General features: G+C 48.2%; 2 protein-coding genes across 4 annotated transcripts; one reads left to right on the top strand and one right to left on the bottom strand.

The window, feature by feature from the left end:
* The first annotated feature begins 2,640 nt into the window (after positions 1 to 2,640).
* On the top strand, positions 2,641 to 3,989 carry TMEM205 (transmembrane protein 205). 2 transcript variants are annotated; one of them, XM_027698955.1, is made up of 4 exons: positions 2,641 to 2,798; positions 2,875 to 2,980; positions 3,083 to 3,246; positions 3,489 to 3,989. In XM_027698955.1, exons 2-4 carry the CDS (start codon positions 2,881 to 2,883, stop codon positions 3,786 to 3,788), a joined length of 564 nt encoding a protein of 187 aa, XP_027554756.1. In that variant the 5' UTR covers positions 2,641 to 2,798; positions 2,875 to 2,880; the 3' UTR covers positions 3,789 to 3,989. The 2 variants fall into 2 exon arrangements, with proteins under 2 accessions (XP_027554756.1, XP_027554755.1); XM_027698954.1 differs by having other exon boundaries at positions 2,644 to 2,980.
* A 322-nt stretch (positions 3,990 to 4,311) lies between these two features.
* Positions 4,312 to 12,799, bottom strand: TTC4 (tetratricopeptide repeat domain 4). 2 transcript variants are annotated; one of them, XM_027698952.1, is made up of 10 exons: positions 12,705 to 12,799; positions 12,471 to 12,588; positions 12,232 to 12,393; positions 10,697 to 10,774; positions 9,784 to 9,908; positions 9,405 to 9,491; positions 8,321 to 8,535; positions 7,074 to 7,155; positions 5,913 to 5,995; positions 4,312 to 5,002 (listed from the first exon to the last, which is right to left on the bottom strand). In XM_027698952.1, exons 1-10 carry the CDS (start codon positions 12,789 to 12,791, stop codon positions 4,903 to 4,905), a joined length of 1,137 nt encoding a protein of 378 aa, XP_027554753.1. In that variant the 5' UTR covers positions 12,792 to 12,799; the 3' UTR covers positions 4,312 to 4,902. The 2 variants fall into 2 exon arrangements, with proteins under 2 accessions (XP_027554753.1, XP_027554754.1); XM_027698953.1 differs by lacking the exon at positions 7,074 to 7,155 and having other exon boundaries at positions 4,890 to 5,002.
* Positions 12,800 to 13,942: the final 1,143 nt, after the last annotated feature.

Genomic DNA, 13,942 nt, shown 5'->3' with positions numbered 1-13,942 from the left:
GTGCTCTGGGTGAGTGTCTGCTGTGGGGATTTGTTGTTTCGCTGCCTGGATGGCAAGAATGGAGAAGGGATTGTCCACCCACAGCATGCCCCAGGCAGGTGCCATTTCCCTGGGCAAGGAGAGGGAACAGCTGCTGCCTGGGGCTCAGGTGGATGAGGGGGATCTTTTGAGGCAGGACTTCATGCTGTAGGAATGGGGTGTCAGCCGGTGCTCTGTGGGAGTGGCTTTTGGGTACTGCCCGGAGGCATTGCTACCATGCCTGGGGCAGACCTGTGGAGCTGCCCCTTCATCCCTCTCTGCTGGGTGCATCAACACCTTGAGATGTAACCCCCAAACTGCCTCAGGGGCACTGAAAAAGCAAAAAACAGACAAAGCCAAACCTTGTTTCCCAAAGTCTGAGATGCTCTGAGAAGGCCACTGGAATGCAGCGGGGACGTGGAAGTGTTACTCATCAGTCACAGCCCAGGGGACATCTGCCCTCAGCCACAGCCCTGTGGAGAGCCCCCTCCCAGGCCTTCCTGGGTCACACAGCCAGAGGTTTTCTGATGGAACTGATGTTCTGAAGGGCTTGCTGCCTGCTGGGAGGGGGACAGGCCCCAGGAGCCCTTGGGTATGCAGAACTTTGCTTCCAGAGCACCATGAACTTAAACCCAAGGATGGGTTTTGCAGAGCTTAACCATGAGCAAGTGATGATGATGCTGTGCTCAGGGTAAGATGAGGCCATGGGGTACCAAAAATATGCACAGGGTCTTTTCCAGGCATCCCAGGGTGTTTTTTCCTTTCTGCAGCATCCAGTCCTTAAAAAGGTGCTTTGTCACCCAAATTCCCCACCTGGTTTATAAGCAGGAGCTCCTGCCCCTCTCTTGTGGCCACTGGCCAGTGGCTCCTAACCCTGGCCTGGCTGTGGCCATAAACCCCTAACCTCTCTCATATCTCCCATCATAAACATCTCAGCTCAAGGCCTGGCATGGCTCTGCCCCAAGCTCCACAAGATAAAGCCATCTCAGGCTGATCATAGTACAAAACATTCAATTTTTATAGAGCCCTCTTATCTCCCAAAACTCAGAGCAATCCTGCCTGTTTATCACCAGGACCTGAGACATCCTTTCTACTTACTGTTAGGAATTGCTGCTGCTTGATTAAGTGGAGGGGATGATGTATTTGCCTGAACATTAAACTTTAGCTGACCTCTCCTTCTCTTTAAGTATTGTGCTTTTTACCTCTGCGAGGCCACGGTCAGCCCTGGCTCTGGCCTGGTTGGGTCCCTGGGGATGCAGGGTGATAGAGCAGGAGCGACCTGGGGGTGTGACAGAGCACTGCAATGGTGTGAAATGTCTCACGGTTTATGTACATTTGGAAGAAAATTGCAGTCCTGTAGCACCTGCTGGCCCTCAGGCATAGGGGAGCATGGACAGCAGGACTGCGTGGCTTGGAGCATCCCTGGAGCACCCAGCTCCACTGCCTAATCCCACAGCCAGTTCCCAAGGGAGGAGAGACCTACTAGTGGGTGTATTCAGAGCAACCTGCCCTTACCAGCCTTTCCCAGAGCCCTCCTCACCAAATCCACCACTCCAGGGCCAAATCAGCAATCAATCACCATTTTTTTAATTCGCTTAAAAAAAGGGGAGTTACTCCCCTTCTCTGAACAACCTTCCCAGATGTGACTTCTTTGCACGAAAACACCCAGCTGCCTCGGTGCCCTCAGCTGCTAATTCCTGCATGGAGACAAACGATTTGGGGAGGCAGATCTGGGACCTCGAGAGCATCAGGGCTCCATGGCAGCTGCCCATCACAGCGCCCATCACTGCCTTCCTGTCCAGGATGATGCAATGAAAAAAGCCTCACCAGACTGCCTTCCCTGGGCCCCTGCCATCCTGCAGTGGACAGGGCTGCTGAAGTATGGAGCAGGAAAGCATCCCAAAAATTCCAAGAAGCTTTTGGAAAAGAAAAGACCATGAAGACAGATGGGAATTTACAGGCCAACACTCCAGGTGGCATCCAAGTGCCTTCTCCAGTACACTGCCATCATGAGAAGGTTTAAGGACCTGATTTTATAGATGCCTAAATAAATACATGGAATTAATATATCATAATACAGTGTATATTTATCCATTTTGCAGGGGGAGTGGGATGGAATTAGAAGGCAGCGTCTCTTTTAAGGCTATCCCTGCTGTAATTCATGCCCTGAGGCGACCGGATGAGGGGAGGAGAAAGAATTCTGCAGGCAGCAGTATTGATGGGCTACTCCTAGCAGCTTTGTTTTAATTAATTTCCAAAGTGCTCCTTGTAGTGGATCAGGCAGCTCCTTCAAAGCCTCCCTCCACCCACTGCTGCTTGTGCTCTCGTGCTGTGCGGGGTCTGGGGCAGTGGGGTGTGCCTGGGAGCGTCCCTGCTCCTTCAAGCCCCCAGGCTTTTTTGGTTAAAAAGTGCAGAAGCTGTTGCTGCTTTTAAGCAGGGGGGGCTTCCCCCTGACCAAAGGGCCTCTTTGATGCTCACAGCACGGGCAGGCATATTTGTCAGGGCTTTTCTCTTCCCCTTTTTATTGACTTTCTGCTTGTTCCTGCTGCCAGGGGTCAGCTGGGGCGTTGGCTGGACTTTGCCAAAAGTCCACCCAAACCAGCCGGTTCCCAGGTGCTGACGCAGGGCCCTGCCCCTAACATACGAGGCGTTTGAGCTCTGGGTTTGCAGCCCTGTTGGGTGTGTGGTGGGGGGGCTGGGAAGGGCTGTGCCAGCTCCAAAGCTATTCCTGAGTAAGCGGGTTTGTGAACCTGAACTGCATTTGCCCTGCGTCCAGCAAGGTGAGAGCAGTAACTGCAGCTCAGCACTGAATTTGGAGGTGTCTTGGCTGACATGGAGGGACCTGTCCCCATCCAGGACACCATGCCGACTGACACAGAGCCCTCCAACACCATCAAACTGCTGCACCTGCTTTTCCTCTCCACCTCCTGGGGAATGCAGATCTGGGTGACCTTCGTGGCCGGTAGGTTGGGGTCTGTGTGCACTGCTGTGGCTCTCTGCCCAGGTGGGAGGCCCAGGGCAGGGGGCTTTGCCCCAGGACCTACCTGCTCTCCCCCCCTTGTAGGGTTTGTGATGAGCAGACGCCTCCCTCGCCACACCTTTGGCTCCATCCAGCGCGAGCTCTTCCCCTACTACTTCCACATCAGCTCCACTTGTGCCTTCCTCAACCTGACTCTGTTTGCCATGTGCCACCCCAGCAAGCGGCTCAGCGAGGAACACACGACCCAGGTAGCCGCCTCCCCCTCTCAAACACGAGCTGCCTGAGCCCAAACCCCTTCCTCTGCAGGGTCCTGCCCTGCTCTGCTCCACTGAGGCTGGTTTGCACACGATGTGAGCTCCACATGTGGCTCTGGTTAAAGAAGCCAGTTAGCACCCAGATTGCAGCGAGCCTTGTGTGCGAGAGCGGCTGGGGGAGAAATTTAACCCACAACACGTGCGGGATGTTCACAGTGGGCTTTGCTCCCCCGCAGATCATCCTCTTCTTCATTTGCATCGCTGCTTCTGTGCTGAACACACAGTGGTTCGGGCACGTCACATCCGACATCGTGGCAGACCTGCACCTCGTGGAGCGCAGCCACGGCCTCGGGCAGGAGGTCGGGCTGGTGGCCAGCGAGTCCCGCAGAAACCTGCGAGCCTCCAACCCCAGCTACAGGCAGCTGTGCCGGCAGTTCGCCCTCTACCATGCTCTGTCCTCCCTCTGCAACCTCTGCTGCATTGTGTGCAATGGCCTGAGCCTGTACCACCTAGCTGCCAAACTCTCTGCCCTGTGAGGGCAGGACACTGTGAGGCGATTGATGGCTGCCTGGCCAGAACCAACATACTGTGAGAAGGGAGCCATCCTGCTGCCTTGCTGTGTAGTAACCCTGAGGTTTGGAGATTAAATTGCAGCATCCTCAGGTGGAGATACTCTTACTGTATTTGTGCATGGTGCGGAAATTCAGGAATAGTAAAATGGAAATGCTTTCTCTGAATCTGTCTGAAGGCAGCCTCCATGATCTAAGCAGGAGTGTTTATGGCTGAACAGCTTTCTAATGCCCTCTGCATTAGCTGCGTCTAAAGCTGCAGTGTATTTCTGCAGTCACAGAGAGACTGCAGAAGAGAAAGAAATGAGAGATTTAGAATTACTTTTAATTAAAAGCTGAAAGCTAATACACAAGCCCTGTATGTTGGCTGTATCAGTTAGTGTAATGGATAAGGCTGTTACGTTGGTGTTTACAATTACTGTTTGCCGTTCTCTTCCAGTATTTCATGAGGTGAGAAAAAATATTGTCTCATTCATTAGGCAAAAGTCAATCTAGTTAAAATAGCCATGTTTATTCCAGGTTCTGTAGGACAATCAGTACAGTAGCAAAAGGGTCAGTAAAACACTGCTCCAAATCAGGAACTCTGCTGTACCTTGGCCAGCAGCAGAGCCAAGCAGTGACAAAACAGCAGCTGCTGGATCCCAGGCAGGGACTTGATTGCATCCACCCCGCTGCAACAGGCAGGTATTGCCCCAGCCCACTGCTGTTAAACCCCAGCAACTACAGCCCACCTCCGAGGAAATCTGTGATTCTTCACAGGTAAGGAACTACGTTCCCAGCTGCTGTTGCTGAAACCACAGCCAGTGTTTGGCACTGCATCAGGTTTATTTCAAAACCACATGCAGCCTATCATAGAGGAGACCTTCTGCAAGCCAGCTGGGTTTCTTTTTAAACAAATAATCCCCTCATGTAAGCCCTTCATTCTCCTGTGCTGCTTTCTTGGAAGTTTCCCCATGTGCCAAGATTATTTCTCTTCCCTGAAGTGTGCAAGGTATTTTTGTTCAAGCAGAAGTTTGCAGCCTGTAGCTGGGCTAATGAACAGCAACCTCTTGCACAGGATTCCTTGTTTCACTCTTGCTCATTACAGTCGATGCACCTTCTTACCAGAGAAGTATTTCTTAGAGAAAGGAGAACGCTTCGCAAATACCAAAACTGTTGGAGTCCCGGCCTTTACAAAATACCTGCAAAGATTAAAAGGAGTCCTTTGCTTCCTTGTCGCTGGCCAAGTGTCCTGCAAAGTGAGTGACTTCCACCCTGCTCCATAAAGACTGACCCTCCCAAAGGCCAGTGATGAGGTTTTGTGCTGATTAGCAGAGCCTCTTGGAGCTGGGGCTAAGCACATCTGAGGAGGAGCATTTTATGAGTCAACTCCTCTTCCAACAGCTACTTTTAATTAAAGCAGCTGTTATTCTCCCTCTGGAAGGAGGTCTCTCTTGCAACTGCCCTTACAGCCTGAAATCTGAGGGCTTGTGCACGCTGCTGAGTTTTACAGAATGACAGCTCGGCCAGAGCCTGTGGCAGTGACCGAGATCCCGCTCCCACTGTGACAGCCCGCACTGTGCAGCAGCTTCCTCCAGCTACAAGATGGTGCAACTTAACAGCACAGGCTCCACAATAACTTTTTGGCTTTACAAACAGCAAATTCTTCTCTCTCAGTAACTGCACAACACTTTAAAGCCAGTTTCACTGGGGAACAGTGCTGCATGCTGTGTCGGAGGCTGCTCGCACAGCATTATGAACAGTGAGAGCATTGTTAACCTTCAACGTGCTCTTTATAAGCTGCTGCCTTTTTTTTTTTTTTTAAAGTAGTACTGTGCAGATGGGATCTGGAACAGCCCTTTTGCGCTACTCAGCTGTGCCCAGCTCCCCTTCCCATCTCCATCCAGACCTGGAAAGAGTTGTTCATTTTTTGGGGGGCAAAAACTTATGTAAGTCACTAAAGCCAGGCACAAAATCCATGCAGCCTTACTGCCTCATACCTTTAAGACCAAGAACTATCAAATCAGAGAAGACTTAGAACTAATAAAGAACAAACTGGACTTAAAACCCAAAGCTCATACTTTTTGCCTTTCTTTCTTTGGACAGCCTCACCTTTTGTGCTGCAGCACTTGTAGTAATGTGTGTTCTGGGTTCACCTCGTACATTTCATTTCTTTCTTCATCTTCAAAATAGAGCTGAAAAAGGTTTTGGAGGATAATTAAATGCCTAAGGTACATGAGGGAAAGTACTGGGCTTTCAACAGTTTAGTAAGAGCACACCATTATCAACCAGAGGTTTATCAAACCTCTGTAGCTTGAGTCCACTGTGTCAGGTGCTAAATTCAGTGATGAAGAAACTGATTTGTGCAAATTCAAAGTCTTTCCTGTATAAACCAGCTTAGCTTCTGGCAGTAGCAGCAGGAAGGCAAAATACACTGGCTGTTCCTGTGCTTTACAGAGAAGCAATCTAAACCTAAGGGCTGCTTTTTAACAGGTGAAATGCAGCAATGTTATGAAATAAATTGCGCAGTTTTAAAGGTATTTGAACAAAATAGAGTTGATTTAAGAGATTCAAATCCAGCAACGGTGTCTTAGACTGTAAATACACATGGATTTTAATCTGGAAAAGTACACAATTACTGTTTTTTTGGACCTGTCTGCTCACTGTACAAAGGGTTGTGCTGCTGCCTGGCACAGATGACAGTGAAGTGAAAAATGAATAATAAACATCTGTATCCTTCTATGAACCATTTCAGAAAAGTTCTCAAAACCTACTGCAGCCACAACCAACTCACAACCTACCTTTGCTAAAGTGTTAATAGAGATATATTACCTTGATGTGATTATGTGCTTAGGTATCTCGAGTTAGTTCTGAAAATAAACTATTTTTTAAATAATATTTTCTCATTTGTATTCAGCAATTTCACAATGCAGTTAAAAAACCAGGCAGCCTATCAGCTTGATGGCCTAAATCTTAATGATCATTACAAAGATGGAATCTAGCAACATCTCTGAACACTTTCTATCAAATACAATGTAAGTGGAAGACAAAAGAACTTTAATTTGCATTAGTGACTTCTGTCAGCACACCTGGTAAATATTTGTGTTTATAAGTGAATGTAGCTCTCCAGATCCTTGTTTCACATCTGTGAATGGTAAACAAGTAAACAAATCAAACCCTTTAAGCTGTGTATTTTCTCACTCCAGAAAAAAAAAACCCAAACAAACCCACAACACAACAATCCTGAAATTGAAGGAAAGTCAAACTTTTCACCTCAAGGTTGCTGGGAAGGTATTTTCTTTCTAGATCCCAAGGAGGTAACTCAGCAAACATCACCATTAAATGATCAATAAACCTGAAAGCCAAAATACACTTGGTGAGCTTAGACAGACTGTTCAGCTTCTATCATTTGTGCACTTGCATTTGAATGATGGTAAAAATACATTAGCAAATTAGACAACAAACTTGAAAGTAAGTTTAGATCACTAATAGTTTCTTCCCTTCAAACTCACCACTTTCCCAGTGAATCCAAGGCCACATTGTGACTCAGGCTATTGGTTTCAAATTTGAGCAGTGCAACAACAAACTATTTTTAACTTTACATTTTCACACTGAAAAAGATGTCAAAATAAACACCTTGCTTTTTGACTAAAATGGATTTTCCTTCTACTTGGTTCCATCAGAGTGATGAGAATCTGTTTGTGTGTCAGAGGCTTGTTTATTTTGGTACTTGAGGAGTGTTGGAGGCCAATTTGTTCTAAAATCCATTTCCACTTCCTTTGGTCATGAAAAGGCGTAGTGAACACCATCATGTAAGTACTATAACTTTACTAACCTGCTTGCACTATATTTTAAGTTCCAAACTTAGTAAGAGATCTGAGGAATATGTATTCCAGAAAAAAAAAGAAGTTACAAATTCCAAGGTTGTTTAACATTGTAAGATCAGAAATAGAAATTAATATCAAGAGAAGTAGAATTCCCACCTTGCCAGTCACTTGCTTATAGTCTGAAAGGTCTGCAGCAGTTCAGACAGGCCTGCAGAAAGCCCTAAGGAGAACTGTGGGGTCACTGGTGGTTATGACAGGTCCCTTTTGGAAGCTTTTAATGATTTTTGAGCTTTTAATGATTTTAGTAATTTTTAATTTGTTGTTCTGAGACCCCATATTTGATGGGCTTTGAAACAGCACCTTAATGAACCTCTAGAATCCACAAGTGCAGATGGGTCACAGATATTACTGGCCATTAATTAATTACAGGTCTAAGCTTGCACTGCAAGCCCCTTTAATCACCCTGGCAAAATGTGTTTGCCTGGGCTATAAATTTATATAAATCATAGAATAGTTCAGGTTGGAGAGGACCTCAGAAGGCCATCTAGTGCAACCTCCTGCTGAAAAGAAGGGTCAGCTCTGCAATTAGAAATCCAGAACAACTTCATCAGCATGGCAGTGTTTCACTTGCTGTCTGTTCTCATCTGCTCAAACACCTCCCTTATGCAAGAGTTCTGCTGACAGTGCATTTACCTGGAGTTCTCATGAAAAGCCACAGTGAAATCTGTCTGCTCGTGCTCAGGGTACAGAAAGAGGACAGGCCAGTGCAGGTTGCCATCAGCATCTAAGTGCACCTTTGCCCCCGTGGCATTGTCAGAGTGGAACCCATCTAAGGATATCTCAGCCAGGCCATCCGATATTTCCTCTTCTTCATTTGAAGGCTCAAGAACAAGCTTGATATTTCTTTCCTGGAGGGGAGGGAGGGAAAAAACTAAAAAAACAACCAAAAGCCAAACAGATATGGCAGGGAGAATAAGAGCAAAAAATCAGCAGTCAGTAAAAAGCCAAATTGTGTTGTTCTTATTAATGAGTCAGCTCTAAAACATGCCATCAAAAGCCTTCCCATAGCATCAGACTCAGGGGACTGGTCTTCCCAATAGAATCCAGAACCTCAGCCAGGTATCCAGACACCTCATGGAATGGATGAGGAGAGGTGGCAATCAAGAGGAGCCCACACACTGAGAGAAGAGCCTGAGAAAATGTGTGGAAAGGGATGCATCTAAAATCCTTTTCTTTGGGACCTTGCAGGCATCACTTCAGGGTGCAACTACACACACCAGCTCCTGACAGCATCCACTGTTTCAAAAACTGAAAAAAGCTCAGCCTTTTCCTTGGAAATCTGACTTTATATAATAGCCCAAAATATTTTAATGTAGCCCAAACATTTGATGAGGTAGGAGAGGATCCTGGATTGATTCCCTCCCTCCACCCTATTGAATGGTTATTTTCTATCCTTCCACTGAAGTAAAGCCAATGGGCAGCAAAGAAAGCAAGGTTCCTTGTGCTAGTGTGATGCTACAGCCCAGCAGCCAGAGCACTCACAAAGTTCAGTCCATCTCCTAACACTGGGTTTGTATTTTGCATTAGTTGTTACCTGAAATGTAGAAACCTGGAAGCTGCAGTCACAGAGATAAAGAGAATTATGGTTTTAACTCATTTTTTTTTTCTAGCCCTCAAAAGCCCCTCAAAAGCAAAAGAACAAACTTTTAGAGACAAACAAGAGGGCTCTTAAAAAAAATCCCAAACCACACAAAGCCAGCCCCTCTCAGTGACCCACCTTTATTGCTGCAAGCAAGATTTCCCTTTGACACTTCTCTTTCTTCTCCATCACCTTTGCTTTCCTTGCATCCCGCTCCTCAGCTCGCTACATGTAAGAAAAGGTTGCACCATGGTCACACAGAGCAAGTCAATGCTCATCACTGCTCTACCCTGTCAAGGGGTGGAGAAATCAGTCTGGGTCTCCAGAAGGGTCCTCTCCAGCTCCTTCTCCTACACAGCTCAACACACACCACATAGAACCACCACTCAATTCTCTGTGTGGATAATACACTACATAGAAACCTGTGTGGAGCACTCTTCAACCAAGGACCCCAAAGTGATTCCTGACACAAAGCAGAAGACAAGCACTGCAGATGCCAGACTGCCTTCATATTTACCTTTAACTTGTCAGCTTTAACTCTGGTTTCCAGCAGCTTTTTCTCTGTTGAATCTATTTGCAAGCCCTCCTCACACCATGCTATTGCTTCAGAGAAATTCTTCAGCTCCATGTGACAGAGAGCTCCTGGAAGGATTAAGATTTTAAGTCTGGAGTCAGTGTAAAATTACTACCCAAAGTGATGGTTATAAAGACAGCATTAGGCCTGGTGCTTTTGCATTAGTCTTTTTTGTCTTGCATGGTCAAGTTCAATCACAGATTTCCAGCAGGTCAGCTGAGAAGAAAATCTAAAATATTTCATCAGTTCTTGTATTATTTGCTCATCTGGCCACAGAAATTATAAGAATTATTCTAGAAGTATCTGTTACAAGCAAAATGTTATCATAATTAACATTTCAGTATTTGTCTTGTAAGGAAAAATTAAAAGGGGGATTTCCATAGAGTGAGAAATGTTGGGGAAAAAACACAACCAAACCCCAAAAACTAGTATTATGGAAAACAGGAAAAGTAGGTTGTGCTATACAGAAACAGGATCAGTACCTTTTTGACAGATAGAGAAACTGGAGAGCAAAGGATACTATTTTTACTGAAAATCCAAAGCAAAACCCACTGCTCTTTTCATGGAGAAACACCAATAACAAAACAAGTGAAGAGATCTCTTACAGTAACTGCTTTACCTTTCTGAAATGAATTCTGTCCAGAAACAAAGTATGATCCCCACTCAAAGTAATTGAAGATTTATAAACACAATTATTAAACGCACAGGAACGTGCAAGGAAACAAAGCAACATCTAACAACAGTCTGTTTCAGGGCTTGTAACATTAACACTACAATAAGTGAAGCTAACATGTGCCAAGTGTTTCGGAACCATGTTTCTTACACTCTGTGAAGCAACATGACCTTTAACTCTTACCTCTTATGATTGCTTTGAGATGGGTCGGCTTTAGCTTCTTGGCTTGGGTGGCGTCATTGAGAGCAGAACGGTAGTTACCTACAAAGCAAGTAAAACTGCTCAGAACCTTGCATTTATATTTAAAATCCAACCAGACACCAAGGTGACAAAACAGTTTATGCAGAGACCCTATAATTCACTGTTTCTATAATTGCTGCGAGGTGAGAGGACGACAAAAAGGAGTAACCTGGGGGCAAGAAGTGAAAGGACAGGGATCAAACACAGGTGAGGGATAAGTAACATTGCCCTACTGCAACACACAACAGCATTAAAAAGCCAAGAACACCTTCCCTGCTGTGCAGATACTGTTGGTAGAATGGGTGGTAGCTGTAAGAGATCAGCTTTGTGACCACCTGAGGAACCTGGACATATGTAAGTCCATGGGACCTGACAAGATGCATCTCAGGGTCCTGAGGGAATTGGCTGATGTAGTTGCCAAGTCACTCTCCATGATATTTGAAAAGTCATGGCAGTCAAGTAAAGTCCCAGCTGACCGGAAAAAGGGAAACTTTGCACCAATTTTTAAAAGAGATAGAAAGGAGGACCCTGGGAACTACCAACCTCTTAGCCTCACCTCTGTGCCCGGGAAGATCATGGAATAGATCCTCCTAGAAGTTGTGCTAAAGCACATGGAGCCCAGAAAGCCAACCATGTCCTGGGCTGCATCAAAAGCAGCATTGGCAGCAGGTGGAGGGAGGAGATTCTGCCCCTCTACTCTGCTCTCATGAGATTCCACCTGGAGTGCTGCATCCAGCTCTGGGGTTCTCAGCACAGGAAAGACATGGACATGTTGGGTCCAGAGCAGGCCACAAAAATGATGACAGGGCTGGAGCACCTCTCCTATAAAACCAGGCTGAGAGAGTTGGGGTAGTTCAGCCTGGAGAAGAGAAGACTCTGGGTAGACCTTAGTGCACCCTTTCAGTACTTAAAGGGGGCCTACAAGAAAGATGAGGACAAACTTTTTAGCATAGCCTGTTGCACAGAAAAAAGAGTAATGGTTTTAAACTAAATGAGGGTAGACTTAGACTAGACATAAGGAAGAAAGACATTTTTTACAATGAGGGTGGTCAGGCACTGGTACAGGTTGCCCAGAGATGTGGTAGAAACCACATCCCTGGATCCCTGGAAACATTCAAGGCCAGGTTGGATGGGGCTCTGAGCAACCTGATGTAGTTGAAGATGTCGCTGCTCATTGCAGAGGGATTGGACTAGATGTTCTTAAAAAGTCTCTTCCAACTCAAACCATTCTATGATTGTAAAACCCACTGGCTTTACCCTTTCCTGGAGCCAGGGCTCAAGCAGCAGGTTATAGTTGCAATGAACAGAGCACAAACCCTACACGCAGCCATGCTTTGAAGTGAGCCAGGTCTTCAGGTGCCTTTTTCTCCTGAATAAGCTACTTAGTCTGTTGTATTACAAAAAAAAAAAAAAAAAAAAAGAAAAGAAGGAAAATGGAGAGGAAAAGCAGCTCTGGGGAGCTGGCACAGGTCCCTCACCCAGGTGGAAGTGTGCGGCCCCCCGGTTCGTGAGCAGCACCGCGTTCAGCTCGGGGTCCTCGCACTTCTTCCGCAGCCCCTCGGAGTAGGCGGCGACCGCCCTCCCGTAGTCCTTCTCCTTGAAGTACTCGTTCCCTTCGTTCTTGTACATCCTGGCCAGCTCTGCGGGGATGGAGGGGTGTCAGGGTCTGAGCGGGGGCACCCCCAGAACATGTCCAGCACCCCCGCGCGGTGCCCACCTGCGGGGCTCTGCTCCTCGTCGAAGAGCAGTGACTGCAGGCAGGCGAGCTCGGGCTGCCGCGACGCGTCGATGTCGGCCGGGCAGCGCTTCATGAACATGGGGATGGCCTCCAGCTCCTGCGGATGGATGGGCACGGACACACATGGACACACATGGACACACATGGACACACACACAGGCCGCCCTTAGCTCAGCTCAGCTCGGCTCGGCCCCCCCGGCCCCACCGCCTCACCTGCTCCCACGTGTCGGGGTGCAGCGCGCCCCGGTACCGCGGCGGCCCCGACACCCCGGACCCGCCGCCCTGCCCGTCCTCCGCCATCGTGCTGCCGCCTGGCCCCGCCTGCGACCGCCCCCGCCGCCTCAGGCCCGGCCCCGCCGCTTCCGACCGCCCCGGCATCCGATCGCCCCCTGTTCCATCCGACCGCCCCCTGCTCCATCCGACTGCCCCCTGTTCCTTCCGACCGCCCCCTGCTCCATGCGATCGCCCCCCACTTCAGCCCCGCTCTCCCCTGCACCTTTAGGTGGCACCTCCCTTGGGGATGGATGGCAGGAGGAGCTGCCCTGGAACAAACGGGAGGAGGCCGAGGTGATCGCCCTGGCCGGCAGCACGTGGAGAGCTGGGGAAGTGTCTGGAGCACCAGGAGTGGCTGAGGGAGCTGGGGGGGACTCACCCTGGAGAAAAGGAGGCTCAGGGGGGACCTTCTTGCTCTCTACAACTCCCTGAAAGGAGGTTGTAGCCAGGTGGGAGTTGGTCTCTTCTCCCTTGTAACAAGTGACAGGACAAGAGGAAACGGCCTGAAGCTCCACCAGAGGAGGTTTAGATTGGATATTAGGGAAATTTTCTTCACTGAAAGGGTTGTCAGGCATTGGAACAGGCTGCTCAGGGCAGTGGTGGAATCACCATCCCTGAAGGGACTTAATGGACATGAGGACGTGGCACGTGGGGACATGGGTTAGTGGTGGGCTTGGCAATGCTGAGTTAATGGTTGAACTCAGTGATCTTAAAGGTCTTTTCCAACCTAACCAATTCCATGATTCTATGACAGGGGCATTGCTGTTGCTCATGATCTCTCATGACCCTGGAGCTGCAGGACAGGGCAAAGTGATTCCCTCCAAGGAACTCCCCAGGAGAGGCTCATGGGGTGATGGCACCAGTCAGAGCCGCTGGGATGGCAGCATGCTGTTCCTCATGGGAGCCCCCGGACCTGGCACGTGCAACCTCCACCCTCATGGATCCTGTGTATCTCCAAAGAGAATACACAGAAGAAAGGGTTTCCTTTCTCTCCCTCTTAAAATCCCTTGTGCTGAGAACTTGGCACATAAAAAGGGTGAAGGGAGCTCTCCCATCCCCCTCTGCAGCCCCAGCCTTGTGTGTGCTCAAAAGAGGCCTGGCCAGCCTGTCAGCCCCAGCTGGGCAGCGAGGGGATGACCCTGCCAGTGCTCCCACAGCCACGCAAGGCTACATGTGCT

The sequence above is a fragment of the Neopelma chrysocephalum genome, unplaced genomic scaffold, assembly GCF_003984885.1.
Source record: "Neopelma chrysocephalum unplaced genomic scaffold, ASM398488v2 Primary Assembly neopelma1_135, whole genome shotgun sequence".
NCBI lineage: Eukaryota > Metazoa > Chordata > Aves > Passeriformes > Pipridae > Neopelma > Neopelma chrysocephalum.
This window is presented reverse-complemented; position numbering and strand designations above follow the sequence as displayed.